The following is a 23,558-nucleotide window of genomic DNA, read 5'->3' on the forward strand; positions in this document are numbered from 1 at the left end:
AATATATATGGAAGCCCTTTTTAAGATAGATATACATTGTACCATGGACTCTAAATGTACACCCGTGGCTATGTACGCTGACCAACCCTCTCAAAGAGGTGCACCTGTGAGTATGTCAACCCCCTTTTGGCTCGCCAGATGCCGAGCCCTGTTAAGTGGTATCCGGATGAGGTATCCCCCACAGACTCCCTCTGCTCCATGACATGTGAAGAAGCTCGGTGTCTGCTCTCCGCAAACACATACATGTAACCGTAGACCACTCTAGCTCAGTCTACTACGTCTGGTGTAAGGAGATCCTTACAGAGGCCACACCGATACCTTGCTTTCTGTAATTGTCGCAGGTTATATATGTACACAACATGCCCTTCAGGAATTTCATAGTTGGGGGGTTGGGGGGCAACACCTGAGCCCATATTATGAGGGGTGGGGGTGGGGGTGGGGGTGGGGGTGTGGGTTGTGGAGTGAAATCGACCCTGGCCAATAGCATAACGCGTGATACTTTTCCTTTCCATCGTTGAATGCGATTGCGATATCCATTAATAAATACACGAAGGCTGCCGTTTGCTAGTGCTGTCTGCTATTATCTGATTAGATTTGTCAACTGAAGTATAGCTGAAGTAAGATAAGACTGAGTTACCTGTAGTACATTGTGAATGTATATTTAGTGTTGTTAACAGTGCACGAATCAACTATCGGTATTTCTACCCGTGTTTGAGAATTGTCATCCCCTGATATTCTATATACAGTAAACTACGGTTATAACGAACTCAAGGGGGCCACTAATTTCAGTTCGTAATAACCGTAGTTCGTTATAAGCATATATACAACATATATACAGCAAATGGTCGGGACTGAAAAATAAGTTCGTTATATCGGTCAGTTCGTTATAAGCGTGTTCGTTATAAACGTAGTTTACTTTACAAAGAGCATTGACACTACCAAGAAAGATGTGATGATCATTTAGGTCTTTTTTGTCTTTCCGCGACTGGATTAATTTTTTTTTAATTTTAGGGGGGCTCTGTAGTCTGTCATATAGACCCTGAAACATTTATCCAATATATCCCTTGCAAGTCTATAACATTTGGCAAGTCTAGATTACTGCAGTATCTGAAATCTGGGCTCCTTTGTATTTTATTATTATTAGGATAATTTAACATTTTTTTCTGTACGATATGTCCAGAAGACTAGAAGTTAGTCTAGGGGAATTGCTCTAACTTTTTTATCAAGAATTTGTTGTGCTATATATATCATTTTACCTAGGAATAATTAAATACACCTCTTACACATGAATTTTAAACAACACGTAGGTCTGCTGTTAATAGAGGTAGGTTACAGCGTGGCGGAATATGCTCCTGTTCCCTGCCTGCGCGATGTCTATTACTTGATTAACCAATCATCTATCGTGATCCCTAATTTCCAATGAGCGCGCTACCGCAGCACGCTTCGAACTTCTCTTTGTCGTAATGTCAACAAACAAGAGTGACCTCCCTTGGAAGCAGACACTCCGCCTTCGCCACGCTGCGGGGAATCCCCGATCAAACGCGTGTCCCCTCTGTTGTTTGTGAGCGTCGAGACCGCGCTTGTATCATAGGTCCAATCTCGAACATCCAGGACACTACACTGACCGACAGAGGAGACGATGTCTACCCAAGAAGCTGACCCCATTTCAACAAATCACGACAGACGTGTGAAGTGGAAACCTCAGTAAGTAGATCTATAGTGTTGAAACAGTGTACGAACTGAGGCTGAGGGGCTTCATTGGCGGGTCGTACGTTTCATAGATTTTTGTCCTCTGATTTACAGATACGGAACTTAATGTTTGTTTGTTGTTTAACGCCGCATTCAGCAATATTCCCGCTATATGACGGTGGTCTGTAAATAATCGAGTCTGGACCAGACATTACAGCAAGCGTGGGTTGCTGAAGACCAGTTCTAACCCGGAACAGAATATTTACATTATTTCATACCACGAATACGATTGTGTTACCACCTCTCGAAGAGAATAACTTTATTGATAAACTATCAGTCTGTGTGTGCTTGCACCACCACACCTCCCTGTTAAAGCATACCAATACATTTATGCATTTTGGAAATTCTTAAGTCAGCGGGCATTCTAAAATTATGTTTAGGCACACCAAAACACAATTGGTCAGATATTTTCAACAAAATTGTAAACAAGTACCGACCATTACTGAACGCGAATTGCCAAAAGCATTCCTTTGGCAAAATCTGCATGCATACTATCTTCGCTTGACCTATCTATGGCCCTATGTGGGGAGAATGGGACTCAAGGTTTGTGCATATCTGACTGACTGCAATGATATATACCTCTTGATTGAAGCAAGTCTAGATCTCCCAACTCACTGGAGCTCCTTTTCAATTTAAATGGAGTTTATTGTTTCTATCAATATTATATATTTTTAGAGACTAAGCTTTGGTCTAGCATATCCCCTGTTCTCAGTGTTTTGGTCTGTCTATGGTATTCAATTACATATATTATATATTTGAACAAAGCAAGACCTTTATGTGCGAAGTGTGTGATTGCGCAATGTTTTGTGGGTTTTCTATTGGGGCAAGGTTTAATCTGTAATCAGTATATTTCATCACCGCGTGTTAGTTTAGTGTGGATGGAGAGTGACAGTGAGTCGTCGTACACTGTGTGTCGCCTTTTACGTAAAGTATGGGTTGCTGAAGCCCCTTTTTAAGCCGGATCTCCACGGGTGGGGACGATTTTAATAAAGCAAGACATTTTTTAAAACTTGGTTTACGAATCCGCCGACTCCATCAAAGCAGCGTTATCTTTACTCCGTCGATAAAAAAACCTATGTTAATGCCTCTTCCCGAGGCAAGAGAGTTAACTGACTTTAAAAGTCCAGTTCCCACCCTTGCCGAACTAGGCTGGAATTCCTGTGCTCGATCGTAGCGCCACCAGCCAAAAATACGTAAAACCAACTAAACAAAAGAAGTCTGACCCAACATGAAACGCGCCTCGATTGTTTACCGCCATGATGACGACAAGATAAATTCCACCTGTTAGATTGAGTTACCAGGGCCCCGTCCCACAAAGCTATAGTAGAGCTGAGGTGATCGTAACTCCCATACTTGCTGCGATCGCTTTCTGGAACGAAGCCCTGGCTAATTTGACGATCTGAATGTTGTTAAACGCAAGAAATATTCCAGATATATCACGGTAGCGTGAAATAAATCGAGTCTGGGATAGTCAAACCAGTGACCGATAGCAAGAGTTACAATCATCCAGACAATTTCTGCAGGGTCACATTTTGTGCCCATTCGATCCACATTCTGGTTGGCGAAGGAGTAGCTGTAGATGTGCATATTCATTTTACATAGTCATATATACATAATTCAAGACGACAGGGTGTTATCGGACGCAACATCTAACGTCCTATACGGAGAGAAATTGAGAATAGACGCAAATGATATGTACCGAGAGCCCAACAGGACGAACCATTACGTCCTATTCAATCATCACCAAGTTTAATGATAAGAAATACAAAACTGAGATTTTCCCTTTCTTTCTATCCACCCAGCCACCCACCTACCTACACACCCACCCACCCGCCTACTTACCTACCTACCTACCCACCCGACCACCTACTTACCTACCTACCAAACACCCACCTACTTACCTTCCTAACCCACCTACCTACCTACCCACCCACCTACTTACCTACCTACATACATACCCACCCACCAAACCACCTACCTACCTACCCACCCACCTACCTACCTACCTACCCACCTACCTACCAAACCACCCACCCACCTACTTACCTACCTGCCTAAGCAACCCACCCACCCACCCACCTATTTACCTACATACCCACCTACCTCCCACTTACCTACCTACCTACCTACCTACCTCACACTTACCTACCTACCTACCTCCCACTTACCTACCTATCTACCTACCTACCTCCCACTTACCTACCCACCCACCGAGCTACCTACCAACCAACCTACAATGTACCTACCTACGTTCCTTTACAGCAGTTCTTTGACGAAAACAGTTTGAGGTGGAACTTATCCAGTATATATAAACAACTAGAAGAAACCTAGGATTATCTGTACTAGAAATATCGGAATGTAAACCGTTCCATGATTAGAGCTTTTACACGTTTCTTATCATGAACACTATATATTTTCTGGTGTTAATAACTTCATATGATCACAGTTACTTTTGTCTGCAGGTTTATTAAAAACCGATATTTTTCATGTGGTGTACATTAGGTATACATAGACAATTCCGACCTGTTTATGTTTTAACGCAGGGACGTGGTCAGTTGGGCGGGTCCGGTCGCCTGCAGCACGCAGGCAAGTCACGATGTACTCCCGACTCTGCTTTGTGTTTACTTTGTCCTGACAAAAAACACATGCCTGGCAATCTTTAGCTGTTACACATCTGAGTGCCACATTGAAGAGTTACCAGGCAACCAGTCCGTGCTGCGATTTTGTAAACCGAGATTTTGTCGGAAAAATATGCTCTTTTCCTCTTTTCTGACCCCGTCGTGTGATACTGTCTCCCACTACACGCCCAATCCTTACCCTTGGCTCTGTTCGTATTCTTTCTCTCCCGCCAACACAATCCAGTTGTCACCTTTCACCCTAGACTTGCACAAGTCTCTAAGGCAGTAATTCTTAGTTGAAATCATAATTTCCAGATTACCTTAATTGACTTCTCTTTTAGTACAGCCTTGGAGCAAGGCTATCCTCGCCAATACCCTTGACTCTGGTCTTGCCCTTCCCTCTTCCTTACCAGTTACCACTGTCCCTTTCCACACCACATCCCTTCCCCCCACCCCCAACTCCACCCCACCCCAGTGTACACCGAACTGTGCCCATGCAAGTCTATAATGTTTGGCAAGTCTAGATTACTGCAGTATCAGGAAATGAAGAGAGTCTCTGGTCTCCTTTTTAATATTTTCTGTACGATATGTTCATTTCAGAGACTAGATGTTAGTCTAGCCGAACTGTGCCAGATCGACTTACCAATTCGACCTTTTGCTTTAATCGCAGTATCGTGCATGACAATATTATTATTTCACGTTTTGAGTGCTTCATCATCAGTTAAGTAAATATTGCCAAATGATTCATTTTGTGCTACTGACTCTATAATTCTGCCACTTTGCCTGCTACCGCGATTGGGTGATATGTGTCGTATATATTGCACCATCTGGGCTGAACAGAGATGTACGTTCAGGACACAGCTGTCGCGTGTGGGGGTCTAGAGGGGTCGGGCAAAGGCTGTCTTTAAATATTGACAATTAAATATCAATAAGTCATCCATGTCGTTCGTCCTCGCCATCAGCATCCCCGCGGAACCCTTTCAACGTCAGACGGTGCCAACCCCCTCCCTGCAGTCGAATCCCGAATTCACCTATTTTTTCCCTCTGAGTATCACCGCTCACTCATAAATCCCAACACTTCGTAACAAAAACATCAGAAGCCCGTGTCTCACTTCACTCTAAAAAGACTGAGTATCGACAACAGACGAAGACCCATAGAACAAGTTCCTCGGTCATAACGGGGTGTGATTTGAAGTTAATCACTGAAAACATCGAGAAGATATTACATTTAAGGGATATTTTTCAGTACATTATGTTTTTAACGTTGAAGCTGCGTACTAAATACAAGATTCCGGGGTAGAATAGGTCTTCAGCAACCCGTACTTGCCGTAAAAGGCGACTATGCTTGTCGTAAAAGGCGACTAACGGGATCGGGTGGTCAGGCTCGCTGACTTGGTTGATACATGTCATCGATCCCAATTGCGTGGATCGGTGCTCATGATGTCAATCACTGGATTGTCTGGTCCAGACCCGATTATTTTAACGACCGCCGTCATATAGCTGGAATATTGCTGAGTGCGGCGTTAGACAACAAACAAACAAACAAACAAAACTAAATACAACTTCATTTGCGTTTCACGTACCACACTTCTGAGTCCCGAATGCCCCCTTTAACACACTACCGCGTACCTTAAAGGAAGTTTCCCATCATCATCTCAAACTGGATATAGATTGATGTACTGTAGGTTGTTTTTTCCGGCCTGGTGTCTTCCTCCTTCCTTCCTTCCTTCCCTCACCCTGGTTGAAACATGTAAGATAACAGTATTACCCACTCCTGACTCACACAGTAGATATCGCTTGTGTGAGATAAGACGATATCTCCCATGAGATACTGTTTCTGGTCACCCATTGGTCAATTGACATAAGCGTTACTGTGAGGTTTACATGTTCACATCTGACAAGTGATTCTATTTTTGAATACGTTTTGCATAAAAACTATTTTCTTTCACTTCAATCTATCAATGCATGACAGTGACAATATCAAACTGTTTGGATAGTGAGGGTGTGATTAAGTTCAAGGCCAAAACTTTCCACAGCTGTAACGTCATGGCATTGTATCGTTGCAGTGTCACCGGACGTATAGTGACTGGCGGGTTTGCTCAACACAATGACCATTTTACCATTTGTGCAAAATACAGACTGTTCGGTTCACTTTGGTTTTTGAATTTTTGAAAACACCTAATTGTTATATATTGTTAGTGATCTCGCACGATAGATATCGTACAGTAACATAAGATAGTTATGCCGCAAAAAAATCAGTAGAAACAATATGTGTATTTTGATACACCTGTAATTAATTTAATTTAACCTGGTCCTCAAATTTATACAATTTTTTTGACTTAATGATTTAGAAGATATTGAATAATAAATAATCATCGTGTCCTTTTATATCAAATATATCAACACTCATAGATTAAAGCGGAAAACCTCAATGATCTCAGACGTTTACTAGCCATTGCTGGAATAATGTTACGTAATTCATAAAAACCCAAAGAAACACATTTTTATCTATTATAAGACCAAGTCGGGAGAAGGCAAGGGATGAATTAATCTTTCTCTTCCAAACTCCTTTTCAGTTCTAAATAAGGACTTATTAATTTAATCAGAATGAGAAGGTTCTTGGATATCGCCGAGTGTACTTTGACAATACTTTGTAATCGCTTTGACAATAAACTCCAACTATAAGTGTCTTATCACCTTGTCGATCCAAATCAAACTTCAAGGTTAAACGAATCCTGTAATATGCATTTGCATCGACCTACCGACCAAATCTTACACTATCAAAATCCTTGCATCCCACTAATTAAGGTCTAGTCTCATTTTATATGATGAGTTGAAAGTTTTCATGTGAATTGTATGTGAATTCTGTACTCCAAACACTCACCAACTATGTTAAACTCGCTTGCCTAAACATTAAAGTTACTTGTGGAACATCCACTTGAATATATCAGTATGGGGTGGGTAAGCTTTTGTAGGACAATCCATAATCCATCTCCCCCCCCCCCCCCCCCCCACACCTCCAATGGTTTGACGTTAAGGTATTTTCCACTTATACTTTCTTATAAGTCATTTATCCACTTCTCCTTTCTAATAGTTCATATATCCACTTCTCCTTTCTAATAAGTCATTTATCCCCTTCTCCTTTCTAATAGTTCATATATCCACTTCTCCTTTTTAATAATTTATATATCCACGTATACTTTCTAATAGTTCATATATCCACTTATACTTTCTAATAGTTCACATATCCACGTATACTTTCTAATAGTTCATATGTCCACTTATACTTTCTAATAGTTCATATATCCACTTCTCCTTTCTAATAGTTTATATATCTACGTATGCTTTCTAATAGTTCATATATCCACGTATACTTTCTAATAGCTTATATATCTACGTATACTTTCTAATAGTTCATATATCCACTTCTCCTTTCTAATAGTTTATATATCCACGTATACTTTCTAATAGTTCATATATCCACTTATACTTTCTAATAGTTCATATATCCACGTATACTTTCTAATAGTTTATATATCCACGTATACTTTCTTATAGTTCATATATCCACTTCTCCTTTCTAATAGTTTATATATCCACTTATACTTTCTAATAGTTCATATATCCACTTATACTTTCTAATAGTTCATATATCCACGTATACTTTCTAATAGTTTATATATCCACTTATACTTTCTAATAGTTCATATATCCACTTCTCCTTTCTAATAGTTTATATATCTACGTATACTTTCTAATAGTTCATATATCCACGTATACTTTCTAATAGCTTATATATCCATTTCTCCTTTCTAATAGTTTATATATCCACGTATACTTTCTAATAGTTTATATATCCACGTATACTTTCTAATAGTTCATATATCCACTTATACTTTCTAATAGTTCATATATCCACTTCTCCTTTCTAATAGTTTATATATCCACGTATACTTTCTAATAGTTCATATATCCACTTCTCCTTTCTAATAGTTCATATATCCACTTCTCCTTTCTAATAGTTCATTTATCCACGTATACTTTCTAATAGATCATATATCCACTTCTCCTTTCTAATAGTTCATATATCCATTTCTCCTTTCTAATAGTTTATATATCGACGTATACTTTCTAATAGTTCATATATCCACTTCTCCTTTCTAATAGTTCATATATCCACTTCTCCTTTCTAATAGTTTATATATCTACGTATACTTTCTAATAGTTCATATATCTACGTATACTTTCTAATAGTTCATATATCCACTTCTCCTTTCTAATAGTTCATATATCCACTTCTCCTTTCTAATAGTTTATATATCTACGTATACTTTCTAATAGTTCATATATCTACGTATACTTTCTAATAGTTCATATATCCACTTATACTTTCTCATAGTTTATATATCCACTTATACTTTCTAATAGTTCATATATCCACGTATACTTTCTAATAGTTCATTTATCCACTTATACTTTCTAATAGTTCATATATCCACTTCTCCTTTCTAATAGTTCATATATCCACGTGTACTTTCTAATAGTTCATATATCCACGTATACTTTCTAATAGTTGATATATCCACTTATACTTTCTAATAGTTCATTTATCCACTTATACTTTCTAATAGTTCATATATCCACGTATACTTTCTAATAGTTCATATATCCACTTCTCCTTTCTAATAGTTCATATATCCACTTCTCCTTTCTAATAGTTTATATATCTACGTATACTTTCTAATAGTTCATATATCCACTTATACTTTCTAATAGTTTATATATCCACTTATACTTTCTAATAGTTCATATATCCATGCATACTTTCTAATAGTTCATATATCCACTTCTCCTTTCTAATAGTTCATATATCCACTTCTCCTTTCTAATAGTTTATATATCTACGTATACTTTCTAATAGTTCATATATCCACTTATACTTTCTAATAGTTTATATATCCACTTATACTTTCTAATAGTTCACATATCCACGTATACTTTCTAATAGTTCATATGTCCACTTATACTTTCTAATAGTTCATATATCCACTTCTCCTTTCTAATAGTTTATATATCTACGTATGCTTTCTAATAGTTCATATATCCACGTATACTTTCTAATAGCTTATATATCTACGTATACTTTCTAATAGTTCATATATCCACTTCTCCTTTCTAATAGTTTATATATCCACGTATACTTTCTAATAGTTCATATATCCACTTATACTTTCTAATAGTTCATATATCCACGTATACTTTCTAATAGTTTATATATCCACGTATACTTTCTTATAGTTCATATATCCACTTCTCCTTTCTAATAGTTTATATATCCACTTATACTTTCTAATAGTTCATATATCCACTTATACTTTCTAATAGTTCATATATCCACGTATACTTTCTAATAGTTTATATATCCACTTATACTTTCTAATAGTTCATATATCCACTTCTCCTTTCTAATAGTTTATATATCTACGTATACTTTCTAATAGTTCATATATCCACGTATACTTTCTAATAGCTTATATATCCATTTCTCCTTTCTAATAGTTTATATATCCACGTATACTTTCTAATAGTTTATATATCCACGTATACTTTCTAATAGTTCATATATCCACTTATACTTTCTAATAGATCATATATCCACTTCTCCTTTCTAATAGTTTATATATCCACGTATACTTTCTAATAGTTCATATATCCACTTCTCCTTTCTAATAGTTCATATATCCACTTCTCCTTTCTAATAGTTCATTTATCCACGTATACTTTCTAATAGATCATATATCCACTTCTCCTTTCTAATAGTTCATATATCCATTTCTCCTTTCTAATAGTTTATATATCGACGTATACTTTCTAATAGTTCATATATCCACTTCTCCTTTCTAATAGTTCATATATCCACTTCTCCTTTCTAATAGTTTATATATCTACGTATACTTTCTAATAGTTCATATATCTACGTATACTTTCTAATAGTTCATATATCCACTTCTCCTTTCTAATAGTTCATATATCCACTTCTCCTTTCTAATAGTTTATATATCTACGTATACTTTCTAATAGTTCATATATCTACGTATACTTTCTAATAGTTCATATATCCACTTATACTTTCTCATAGTTTATATATCCACTTATACTTTCTAATAGTTCATATATCCACGTATACTTTCTAATAGTTCATTTATCCACTTATACTTTCTAATAGTTCATATATCCACTTCTCCTTTCTAATAGTTCATATATCCACGTGTACTTTCTAATAGTTCATATATCCACGTATACTTTCTAATAGTTGATATATCCACTTATACTTTCTAATAGTTCATTTATCCACTTATACTTTCTAATAGTTCATATATCCACGTATACTTTCTAATAGTTCATATATCCACTTCTCCTTTCTAATAGTTCATATATCCACTTCTCCTTTCTAATAGTTTATATATCTACGTATACTTTCTAATAGTTCATATATCCACTTATACTTTCTAATAGTTTATATATCCACTTATACTTTCTAATAGTTCATATATCCATGCATACTTTCTAATAGTTCATATCTCCACGTATACTTTCTAATAGTTCATTTATCCACTTATACTTTCTAATAGTTCATATATCCACGTATACTTTCTAATAGTTCATATATCCACGTATACTTTCTAATAGTTCATATATCCACTTCTCCTTTCTAATAGTTTATATATCCACGTATACTTTCTAATAGTTCATATATCCACTTATACTTTCTAATAGTTCATATATCCACGTATACTTTCTAATAGTTCAAACATCCACGTATACTTTCTAATAGTTCATATATATCCACATATACTTTCTAATAGTTCGTATATCCACGTATACTTTTTAATAGTTCATATATCCACGTATACTTTCTAATAGTTCATATATCCACGTATACTTTCTAATAAATCATATATCCACGTATACTTTCTAATAGTTCATATATCCAGGGGCCACTGGTGGCCCAGTGGTCTTAGGCGCCGCGATTAGCTGTGCAGAGTTGCGTCCCTTGGACACGACAGAAACCTTTGATTGTGTGATTTACACATGTATCCACTTATACTTTCTAATAGTTCACATATCCACACTAATCCAGGGTAATGTCATCTAAGAGTATGCGTTAGTTTGACAAAATGCAGTCCAACTCAGTTCCTAGTGTGACCTGATTAATCCGGACGGCAGCCTCCACAATTCAGTGTCCGCATTAACTGAGTAGGAGTTTTTGCAGTGTGCCCATTCTGTTGCACCGTGACTGTGTGAGGAAAAGAGAAGTTGTCTGAAACACACGTAAAAGAAAGGCGATACCTCGATGTGTGTCTCACGTCAACTCGAACACAGGAATGTACACACCCATGAAGATCCGGGGTATTTCTATACCGAAACGTCGCTTTTCACAGCATTACTTGCTTGACAACGGTATAAGGATCTATACCTAAACGTCGCTTTTCACAGTATTAAAGAAGTTGTTATCCTTAAAATTGTGTCAACGCTGCAAGTGAGCTTGTGGATAAGGTCAATGTTCTTCAGTAGGGGAAACAATATACATTTACAAGAGTTTCTTAAATTGCTTCGATCTGCTTTAAACTATTTTGAAGCATTACTGAAGTAAAATCAACTGAACAATGTTATACTGTTTGTGGCTGTGAATGCACATAATAGAAAAACAACCCCTAATCAGGGCAATGAACCGCCTGGTTTCGAAGATGCGAAGAAAATCGAATTTTCTGGTTGATATTAATCTTTGATATATGATAAATATGACATTCGTGAATTTTGACAACAGCATCAAACGGATGTCTACACACGCTAACTTTAGTTTACAATTAATTTTGAAGTGCAGATGTTGTCACGTGCGTGACCTCAGGTGCTGCGACAGCAGGTGTAGGGAAGGTCCGTGTTCACAACCAGGTCGATAGGCTACACGGCGTTACACACATGCCTTGTCATGTTGGCTAGGCGTTTAATGTACAGGGCCGCGTTCCACAAAGCGATCTTAGTGCTGAGTTGGTCGTAACTCCCTTACTTTATCACTGGCTTACGACCAACGTAGCACTAAGATCGCTTTGTGGAACGGGCCCTGGAGTACCTCATACTTCACTTGTTCTTATAGCGGAAGCGGCTCGCCTTGTAGTGGCGTGAGGCGCACGGTGCCCAGTCGTCTATGGCGCCGAATTCGCTGTGCAGAGTTGCGTCCCTTAGACACAGCAGAAGCCCATGGGTGTTGGGTTCGAATTCCGGTTCGCCCCGATCATGTTTCTATGTTTGCCAGCAGCATACCCTGGGGCGGTCGGGTAGCCTAGTGGTTAAAGCGTTCGCTCGTCACGCCGAAGACATGGGTACAATGTGTGAAGGCCCATTTCTGTGTCCGCCGCCGTGATATTGCTGGAATATTGCTAAAAGCGGCGTAAAACCATACTCACTCACTCACTCACTCAGCAGCATACCCGTGCTTGTAGGTGTCACCCCAAAGTGGTAAACGTCTGGGACGTGCATCACGAGTCACGCGCGCACCAACTCCCCCCCCCCCCCCCCCCCTTTTTATTTCGAAAAAAATCTTTATTTCTGTATAAATTACCACCAAAGACAATAAATAGATCCTTATTGTGCACCCCCCCCCTTTTCAAAAAAGCTGTATCCGCCCATGATTATATTTCCATTCTATTACGATGGATACCTCGGACCCATATTTTCTTAGCGAGAAAAAAATCTGTGTTGCATTAGAAACAAGGCCGTCGTGGCGAAATGGTACATGTGTTTATTGTAATAGAATGGAAATATCATACATTGTATAATTGAGGATGCTAACCGTGTCGATCGGGACACGCATGTAAAATCGATATGAATACGAAATATGAAACTTGATATTCGATAATACAGAAGCGCAAGGAGACGTCTAATATGTTTCTCGTATGACAATCATCGCTGTAAAATTCGTTGACATCAGTGAATCGCACGCGGCTGACATATCGCCTGGTCAGTTTAAATGACAGTTTGTCGATATTTTGAAAAATGGTTTTGCAGCAGTTCCTGTGTTATTTGAATCAAATAGGGCGATATGTTTTAGACAAAAAAAACACGAACAACAACTGAATAGAAAATATAATATACAGTCCGTATGTCTTACTTGTTTTATGAAAAAGGTGCAAGAATGTGTTTTTATCGAATGAGTTACCAAATATTGTTCAAATGACAATATATCATCTATTCGTGAATGAGTGGAAGTGGTTTCACGCGTTTTTTCTTACCAATGTGCATAAGAAATGTGTGCATTTACTAATTAGAGCAAAGGTAATGTACTTCCCAATCGAAACGATGGCAAAGAATTTGTTTTGAAAAAAGAGAGATTTATGCACTGGGTAATCGAAGATTAAATAGATATATTTTTTCAGGGATTTATGGAGAGCATATACGATTGTGACATTCCGATTTCTAAATTGAATTCATCGCATTCTACTGAAGCTATATGTATAGTTTAAACATTTTTTTTATTTATATATTATCTTTTATAGTACAGAAAATGGCCGCGATTTACACGTAGACCCTACATGCCCACGTGACCAAATTGATATTAATACTGGTTAATTTCAATATTGATCAGGCGTATGTATATCAAACCAACCATAGACAGTGGCAACTGCCAGCACCACAACTGGGTGTCTGGTTCCAAGCGAAGTGACACATGGAGTTTATGTGGGTTTTACAACCTTGGCGTTTGCCCTCATTGTAATAAAACATTCAGAGAGTGTGTCCCGCGTTCGCTCCGTGGCATATCAGATATGATGTTACACTTTTGTAAGCAGATGTTGGACGGGTGTTCGTGTTCTCTTAAAGCGCCACAGCGGTTGGAATACTAGATCCACCCAGATTATGGTTCTAGGTTTGTTAGCACCATACACGTGCTCATGGGTTTCACTACATTGCTAAATGTCTAAGACTTGCATTATTTCGGGCTTTCTTCCCACAACAAGCTTATACACCGTGATGTAACGGTTCAAAGCGCCGTTACCCAAACTCACTCACTCACTCTTTAAGGCGTCAGTTTCACGTACACTAATCTCCCCATACACGCGAATGTACACTGTTGAAGGGTGTCTAGATCCTAATCACATACCTAGCCGAGTTTCTTGTCCCATTATTTTGTCGCGTGTACGGTCCGAACATGTTTAGGATTGTCTTTAACAGGTAGATTTGTTTAGAATCTAACAAATTCGACCCGTGAAGATCCGTGGTAGAATAGGTCTTCAGCAACCCATGCTTGTCGTAAAAGGCGACTATGCTTGTCGTAAGAGGCGACTAACGGAATCGGGTAGTCAGGCTCGCTGACTTGGATGATGCATGTCACCGATCCCAATTGCGTGGATCGATGCTCATGATATTAATCACTGGATTGTCTGGTCCAGACTCGACTATTTACAGACCGACTTCATATAGCTGGAATATTGCGTTAACAACCAACCAACCATCCAACCAACTGATGAATTCATTGTAAGTAATATAAAAAGGGACGTTTCCTATATGTTTTAATTTGTTTCTTTTAGCGTTTAATTGAGATAAAGCAGTTTGGGGGTAATTTATGTAACTTGGGTGGTCCATCGTGCTAATCAGAGATATTTTTTATTGTCATCTTCCGTTTCTATTAGGAATTAAATCGGGTGGTCAGGTTCGCTGACTTGGTTGATGCATGTCATCATAGCCCAATTGCGTGGATCGATGCTCATGATATCAACCACTGGATTGTCTGTTCCAGACTCGATTATTTACAGAACATCATCATACAGCTGGAATACTGAGAGTGGCGTTAAACAACAACAAACAAACCAAACATTGTATGCCATAAGATGTGACTATAACATACTAGTGATACTACAATCAAATCCAACATTATGAAACTTTTTCTATTGTAGAAAGTTGTGAAATCGATGATACGTCAAAGCAGTTTTCGCTCACTCGCTGTATGTAAGCATTTATCAACAAAGAGCAACCATTAAATGCAGTCCCATACATCATTTCTCTGTAGGACAACGTTCCATTGTCATCGTGAATTATACATCGTACCGTTGTCCGTCGGAAAAACGTCACGCAGCTATATGACAAGCTGAAATATTAAATACTGTTCCACCGTTTAATTAGAAGTTCACCATCACACAAATAACACATCGATTAAGTTGTTGACAATACTCTCTGATAAGCCGCCGCCTGTCACACGTTGTGGAATATAAGCCGTTTCCCCACGTTGAGCGGCAGTACCAGCCACTTTGTAGTTATGATATGCGGTAGGCGAAGATTCACCTTTAACCGGTACGGTTTGTTTAATTGCTTGATTTTGTATTATACCTTTTTGTGCTTGCATTATTTTTAAATGTTTGTTTATTTTTAAGGTTCGTGAAACTACCGAAAAAGCGCGATGTCTACGAGAGTTTCATGCTTAAAGGTAGGGATGTCTTTCAGTTGATAGGCTGCCTGGTGGAGCCAGATGTCATGAGTTCATTTACGTGCAAAGTTCATATCGTTTGTTACACTTATTTTTGAATGTTATTTACTCAAATATACTTATATGTGAGAGTGGTTGAGAGAGAGGGGGAGAAGGACATATCGCCTGGTCAGTTTAAATGACAGTTTGTCGATATTATGAAAAATGGTTTTGCAGCAGTTCCTGGGTTATTTGAATCAAACAGGGCGATATGTTTTAGACAAAAAAAACACGAACAACAACTGAATAGAAAATATAATATACAGTCTGTATGTCTGACTTGTTTTATGAAAAAGGTGCAAGAATGTGTTTTTTTGAATGAGTTACCAAATATTGAATGAGTGGGAGTGGTTTCACTCGGGTTGTTTTTACCAATGTCTCATGTGCAAAAGAAATGTGCGCAGTTACAAATTAGAGCAGATTTATACACTGGATAATCGAAGAGAGGGGGGAGAGAGAGAGAGGGGAGGGTCAGGAGAGAGAAGGAGGGAGATAGGGAGAGGTATCATATGTTACATAGCAGAGAGCAGTTTTCAATACAACAATGCAATTCACCATCCACGCGCACAGTGCAGACTCGCCAGTTGATGCACCATTAAGTGCAGCTATGAGCACCTTCTACACAGCTGGTCGGGTCACCATTATCGATATTGTAGGTAGTCAGAGGGCAGTAAGACATATGTTATGCATTTGGGTCATCAATCGATTCTATTGTTGTATGCACATCAGTATTTTTACGAAGTTGCTATGTAACACACACCAGGCGCATCCGCATGGATGAGAGAGAAGTGCAACAGTTGGTTGGCGTGTACACGTGTGTTCACCATTCACGGCAGGTTGAGTAGCGACGTTCTGAATACGGGGAACGAATCAGGTTAAGTACTTAACGATCAACTAGAAATCCTGTCAATACATATGCATTTATGCTCATATCGACATTTAGTTAAACGCAGCATGGATGGCCTTGAGGCAGATTATTAAATACAAGTAACACAGCTCTGCTGGGTGTTATAATGTTATAATGTAATTGCTTGTTACTTATATACATGTTGTGTGATATAAGGCTATTGGTTGTTGTATGTATGCACGTTGTTTGATACGAGCTGTTTGTATGCAGGGCTGGTACCAGAGATGTCGTACTTCACCATCATTGCACTCGTGTACAGCGCGGCCAAGATGGCGCTAGGTAGGTATGTGCAGAAGGATGCTTCAAATGTAGAAGTATGGAAGGGTGTCGCAATATGTCTGATGTAGAAATATGAAAGGGTGTCGCAAAATGTCTAATGTAGAAATATGAAAGGGTGTCGCAAAATGTCTAATGTAGAAATATGGAAGGGTGTCGCAATAAGCCTAATGTAGAAATATGAAAGGGTGTCGCAAAATGTCAAATGTAGAAATATGAACGGGTGTCGCAAAATGTCAAATGTTGAAATATTGAAGGATTTGCCAATATGGCGTATGAAGGTTTGTCGAAGGGATCGCCAGAATGACGCATTTCGGTTTATCGAAGGATTTGCCAATATGGCGTATTGAGGTTTGTCGAAGGGATCGCCAGAATGACGCATTTCGGTTTATCGAAGGATTTGCCAATATGGCGTATTGAGGTTTGTCGAAGGGATCGCCAGAATGGCGTTTGTCGGTTTGTCGAAGGGATAACCAACATGACGTATGACGGTTTGTCGAAGGGATCGCCAATATACCATATGTAGGCAAATCGAAGAATACGCCAAAAGGCGTGTGTATGTGTGTTGACTGGTTCACCAATGTGGCGTCAGGTAGCTAGCTACAGGTGGATGGCCTGTCTGAGGTATTTTGAAGAGTTTGCCAATATGGCTTAGGTAGATACATTCAAGGGCTTGCCAATGTGGCCTATAGCTGTGTAGGTATATTCAAGGGTTTCCCATTATGGTGTATGCAAGCATTTCTAAGGGTTGATACATTGGTTTATTGATTGGTTGGCCAATGTGGAATTAGGTTGATGTATTAGAAACGTACATTGAACAATGTTTTTTTTCAAATTGAACTTATGTTTGTGTATTGAAGAGTTTCTCCAGTTGGACGTATGTATGTGTATTGAAGGGTTTCTCCATTTGCACCCTTTCGATGTATAGTGAAGGGTTTCTCCAATTGCACGTATGTATGTATGTATAGTGAAGGGTTTCTCCAGTTGCACGTATGTATGTATAGTGAAGGGTTTCTCCAACTGCACGTATGTTTGTATAGTGAAGGGTTTCTCCAATTGCATGTATGTATGTATAGTGAAGGGTTTCTCCAATTGTACGTATGTATAGTGAAGGGTTTCTCCAGTTGGCCGTATGTATGTGTATTGAAGGGTTTCTCCAATTGCACGTATATGTGTATAGTGAAGGGTTTCTCCAATTGCACGTATGTATGTATAGTGAAGGGTTTCTCCAATTGCACGTATATATGTATAGTGAAGGGTTTCTCCAGTTGTCCTTATGTTTGTATATAGTGAAGGGTTTCTCCAATTGTACGTATATCTGTATAGCGAAGTGAGTGAGTGAGTGAGTGAGTATGGTTTTACCCCGCTTTTAGCAATATTCCAGCAATATCACGGCGGAGGATACAAGAAATGGGCTTCACACATTGTACCCATGTCGGGAATCTAACCCGGGTCTTCGGCGTGACGAGCGAACGCTTTAACCACTAGGCTACCCGACCGCCCCGTATAGTGAAGGGTTTTTCCAGTTGTCCTTATGTTTGTATAGTGAAGGGTTTCTCCAATTGCACGTATGTTTGTATAGTGAAGGGTTTCTCCAATTGCACGTATGTATGTATAGTGAAGGGTTTTTCCAGTTGGACGTATGTATGTATAGTGAAGGGTTTCTCCAATTGCACGTATGTATGTATAGTGAAGGGTTTCTCCAGTTGTCCTTATGTTTGTATAGTGAAGGGTTTCCCCAATTGCACGTATGTATGTGTATTGAAGGGTTTCTCCAGTTGCATGTATGTATGTATAGTGAAGGGTTTCTCCAATTGCATGTATGTATGTATAGTGAAGGGTTTCCCCAATTGCACGTATGTATGTATAGTGAAGGTTTTCTCCAATTGCACGTATGTATGTATAGTGAAGGTTTTCTCCAATTGCACGTATGTATGTATAGTGAAGGGTTTCTCCAGTTGGACGTATGTATGTATAGTGAAGGGTTTCTCCAGTTGTCCTTATGTTTGTATAGTGAAGGGTTTCCCCAATTGCACGTATGTATGTATAGTGAAGGGTTTCTCCAATTGCATGTATGTATGTATACTGAAGGGTTTCTCCAATTGCACGTATGTTTGTATAGTGAAGGGTTTCTCCAATTGCACGTATGTTTGTATAGTGAAGGGTTTCTCCAATTGCACGTATGTATGTATAGTGAAGGGTTTCTCCAATTGCACGTATGTTTGTATAGTGAAGGTTTTCTCCAATTGCACGTATGTTTGTATAGTGAAGGGTTTCTCCAATTGCACGTATGTTTGTATAGTGAAGGGTTTCTCCAGTTGGACGTATGTATGTATAGTGAAGGGTTTCTCCAATTGCACGTATGTTTGTATAGTGAAGGGTTTCCCCAATTGCACGTATGTATGTGTATTGAAGGGTTTCTCCAGTTGCATGTATGTATGTATAGTGAAGGGTTTCCCCAATTGCACGTAGGTATGTATAGTGAAGGGTTTCCCCAATTGTACGTATGTATGTATAGTGAAGGGTTTCTCCAATTGCATGTATGTATGTATACTGAAGGGTGTCTCCAATTGCACGTATGTTTGTATAGTGAAGGGTTTCTCCAATTGCACGTATGTCAGTGTATTGAAGAGTTTCTCCGGTTGGACGTATGTATGTATAGTGAAGGGTTTCTCCAGTTGGACGGATGTCAGTGTATTGAAGGGTTTCTCCAGTTGGACATATGTGTGTATGGTGAAGGGTTTCTCCAGTTGCACGTATGTATGTATAGTGAAGGTTTTCTCCAGTTGGACGTATATATGTATAGTGAAGGGTTTCTCCAGTTGGACGTATGTGAGTGTAGTGAAGGGTTTCTCCAATTGCACGTATGTATGTATTGTGAAGGGTTTCTAAGATTGCACGTATGTATGTATAGTGAAGGGTTTCTACAATTGCACGTATGTATGTATAGTGAAGGGTTTCTCCAATTGCACGTATGTATAGTGAAGGGTTTCTCCAATTGCACGTATATATGTATAGTGAAGGGTTTCTCCAGTTGGACGTATGTATGTATGTATACTGAAGGGTTTCTCCAATTGCACGTATGTATGTATAGTGAAGGGTTTCTCCAACTGCACGTATGTATGTATAGTGAAGGGTTTCTCCAATTGCACGTATGTATGTATAGTGAAGGGTTTCTCCAATTGCACGTATGTATGTATAGTGAAGGGTTTCTCCAATTGCACGTATGTATGTATAGTGAAGGGTTTCTCCAATTGCATGTATGTATGTATAGTGAAGGGTTTCTCCAATTGCACGTATGTATGTATAGTGAAGGGTTTCTTCAGTTGGCCGTATGTATGTGTATTGAAGGGTTTCTCCAATTGCACGTATGTATGTATCATGAAAGGTTTCTCCAATTGCACGTATGTATGTATAGTGAAGGGTTTCTCCAACTGCACGTATGTTTGTATAGTAAAGGGTTTCTCCAGTTGGACGTATGTAAGTATAGTGAAGTGTTTCTCCAGTTGGCCGTATGTCAGTGTATTGAAGGGTTTCTCCAGTTGGACGTATGTGTGTATGGTGAAGGGTTTCTCCAATTGCACGTATGTATATATAGTGAAGGTTTTCTCCAGTTGCACGTACGTGTGTATAGTGAAGGTTTTCTCTAGTTGCACGTATGTGTGTATAGTGAAGGTTTTCTCCAGTTGCACGTATGTATGTATAGTAAAGGTTTTCTCCAGTTGCACGTATGTATGTATAGTGAAGGTTTTCTCCAGTTGCACGTATATATGTATAGTGAAGGTTTTCTCTAGTTGCACGTATGTGTGTATGGTAAAGGTTTTCTCCAGTTGGACGTGCACCCTCTCTTCGGTGTTATTCATACTGCTTTTATTGAATGGGTTATAAGCGCACCTGGTCTGACAGGTCATGTGAGGTTCTGCCGTCGCAAACTGCCCGTCGTCGTGGTCCATACACTTACCTTATCACCGAAACGGCTGGGTGGATTCTGCTGAACTTTTGTGTAGATATTTATTACTATAATGGGTTTCACGTTTGTTCAATGCATCAAAATGGAATTTCAATAAGGCCGCCATCTTTGATTAGTTGAATTCAAATACGGCTGCCAGTGGTCATGTTGGAAAATACAGAAAACTGTGAGTCATCCGTCGAAAACAGCTCCTTAGAAACCACAGGACCAATGCAACTGAAACGCACCACTAATAATTACACCAGAATTTGGTGAAGAGGTTCGAATGCGATGTTCAATATATGCCTCAACCATGACTCAGTTGTTTTATTTCAAATGTTTCTTTTCTTTCGATATGCATATAACATTTGAATATCAGTGGTGACTGCAACCTTTTTTTCTGTGGCTGAAATTGTAGACTTACATACACAGGTGAGCTACAGTATCGTGGGACTATATTTCGAAGAAAGAAGTGATACTTCTAAACGAACAGGACTTCATTTTTTCAGGTGCAGTTTACTACAATGACTGCTCCCTTGAACCCCGCCTTTTCGTCTATCTATTGGTCAGCTCATCTCTCCTTCTGTTGTATCTACCAATCATCGCCAATCTGGGGCAGAAGGCCCTCGGTTTGAAAGTGTACATCCGCCTCATAACGTTCATACAGCTGGTTGGACTGAGTTTCGGTGAGTAAGACTTCACAACTGACCATGCCTTAAAACATACACTGTTCTTACTTGATACACAATATTAACGATTGAATATTTGTCATGCCGTTTTAGTATAAAATATTTAGTAGTGTAGAAGTCGGTACTTGAATCTTGCTGGGCATGGCTCGTAGAGTATTATAGATGATACATTGTTTTAAGATCACTTTTCGGGACGGAATATTAGGCTATCAGTGTCCCATACATGTCTTGCCGACGAGGACCGCCCTGTGATCCTGGTCTAGTGGATAGAGTGTCTGCTGTAGAGCGGAAGGTCGGTGGTTTGATCCCCGGTCGCGTCATACCAAAAGACGTTAAGATATGGTACTTGTTGTTACCCTGCATGGTTCTCGGTAATAACAGGCTAAAACATGGACCGGTCGGGCCTGAGTCAGTATACAACACACACACACACACATATACACGTCGCTATATAAATGCAATAATCTTGAACGCGGCGATAAACCCCTATCACATCACCTCTCCGACCTCGCCAAAGAGATCCTAGTACAAAATTCCTTTTAAAAAGTTGTGTTAGAGATGAATGTCACATTTTGTTTCACTGCCCATTATATGATTATTTTAGAGATATGCTTTTTAATGAGTATGTCTTTAAATGCGATAGTTTTTAGATACTAGTATGTCAGATGTTGATAAGCTTTGTTTTATATTGGGTAATAATGATGTCTGTTTCTTAACTGCCCAAATCTACTTTTAAATTCTTAATTGGCGAAAAAATGTATATGGTTAATGTTTTATACTGTTTTAATAAATACTGTTTATTTATCATTTATATAATAGTCTCTTATAATTCTTCATAAATGGTTCTGTAACATAATTTTACAAATATTGTTTGTATTTATCATGCCGTTTAAATGTTTGTACAGAAGTGAGACGAAAATAAACTATTGTCTGTTTGTCTGTCTAGTACCCTTGCTTATTGCAAGAGCCGAGTACAATAGGGATGGTGAGATGACTGTTATGTTTTTGTTATCTTGTTGGTTAGGTGTGTGTGTAGACGCTGGTGTGCGTTATAGTTGCCTTTTGGACCAGATTCGATTGCTCACAGAACCCCCTAACATTCCTGACTGCATTCAGTTTGTAAAACAACATTTTCATTCCTATTTTGACGATATAACCCTAACCTCATTTGTACTTTTCACCAACACAGGCAGTTATCTCCTCTATAACGTCCACATTGGACGCCAGAACAACCAGCTGCAGGATGCCACGTCCAAGGTCACCCCCAAGGTCACGTGCAATGACGTCATATTCAAGTTCACCGCAGCAACCATAGGTGTGGAGTGGACATATATTTTCGTGTCATTTTTGGCTCGTGGTTTTGTGACAGTGTTGTTTCATCTAGTCGTTGTTTTACTGAAAACTGTTTTTAAGATGCTGTTTTCAATGATGCGACACGACAAGGAGAAAACTTCATGATAGGAATGACACTTCTTAACACATTTTCTATTTTTATTTAATATTTTTACTGAACAAGTTATATATTTTTACGTTTACTCAGGAAAATTGTCCGCTGTTTGTAAAGTGTCTGTAGTGATGACTTCCCGAAATGCAGAATTTTGTACTTGTGACAATTTGATGCTGATATGTTTTCCAGTGGAATAAACGAATATAAGCTGTTTCGTTAGGGCGTTTGTTTTTAGGAAACCTCCAAATATTATCTTTGCCCCAATAAGATGGCTTAGTTGGAACAGTGGGTATCGTCTGAGTGAGTGAATGAGTTGGGTTTAACGCCGCTTTTAACAGTATTCCAGTTATATCACCGCGTGTCAGCTTAATGTGTGAGTAAAGCCCGAAGTGATGCAGGTCACAGACG

General features: G+C 38.8%; 1 protein-coding gene across 3 annotated transcripts; it reads left to right on the forward strand.

Annotated features, from left to right (window-relative positions):
* Positions 1–1,567: 1,567 nt before the first annotated feature.
* Positions 1,568–23,331, forward strand: LOC139458799 (uncharacterized). Of its 3 annotated transcripts, XM_071240217.1 has the most exons (6): positions 1,568–1,704; positions 15,791–15,843; positions 16,646–16,756; positions 17,000–17,068; positions 21,524–21,700; positions 22,893–23,331. In XM_071240217.1, exons 1-6 carry the CDS (start codon positions 1,640–1,642, stop codon positions 23,159–23,161), a joined length of 744 nt encoding a protein of 247 aa, XP_071096318.1. In that variant the 5' UTR covers positions 1,568–1,639; the 3' UTR covers positions 23,162–23,331. The 3 variants fall into 3 exon arrangements, with proteins under 3 accessions (XP_071096318.1, XP_071096319.1, XP_071096320.1); XM_071240218.1 differs by lacking the exon at positions 16,646–16,756 and having other exon boundaries at positions 1,571–1,704; XM_071240219.1 differs by lacking the exons at positions 1,568–1,704; positions 16,646–16,756 and adding an exon at positions 15,647–15,710.
* Positions 23,332–23,558: the final 227 nt, after the last annotated feature.

Source organism: Haliotis cracherodii, unplaced genomic scaffold (assembly GCF_022045235.1).
Source record: "Haliotis cracherodii isolate W230 unplaced genomic scaffold, xgHalCrac1.p SCAF_13, whole genome shotgun sequence".
NCBI lineage: Eukaryota > Metazoa > Mollusca > Gastropoda > Lepetellida > Haliotidae > Haliotis > Haliotis cracherodii.

Excerpts from the sequence above, each read along its gene's own strand:
- LOC139458799 (XM_071240217.1), top strand. The coding sequence starts at position 1,640 with ATGTCTACCCAAGAAGCTGACCCCATTTCAACAAATCACGACAGACGT. Across the intron at positions 1,705-15,790 it reads CGTGTGAAGTGGAAACCTCA|GTTCGTGAAACTACCGAAAA; the intron begins GTAAGTAGATCT and ends TTTATTTTTAAG. Across the intron at positions 16,757-16,999 it reads GAATACGGGGAACGAATCAG|GGCTGGTACCAGAGATGTCG; the intron begins GTTAAGTACTTA and ends GTTTGTATGCAG.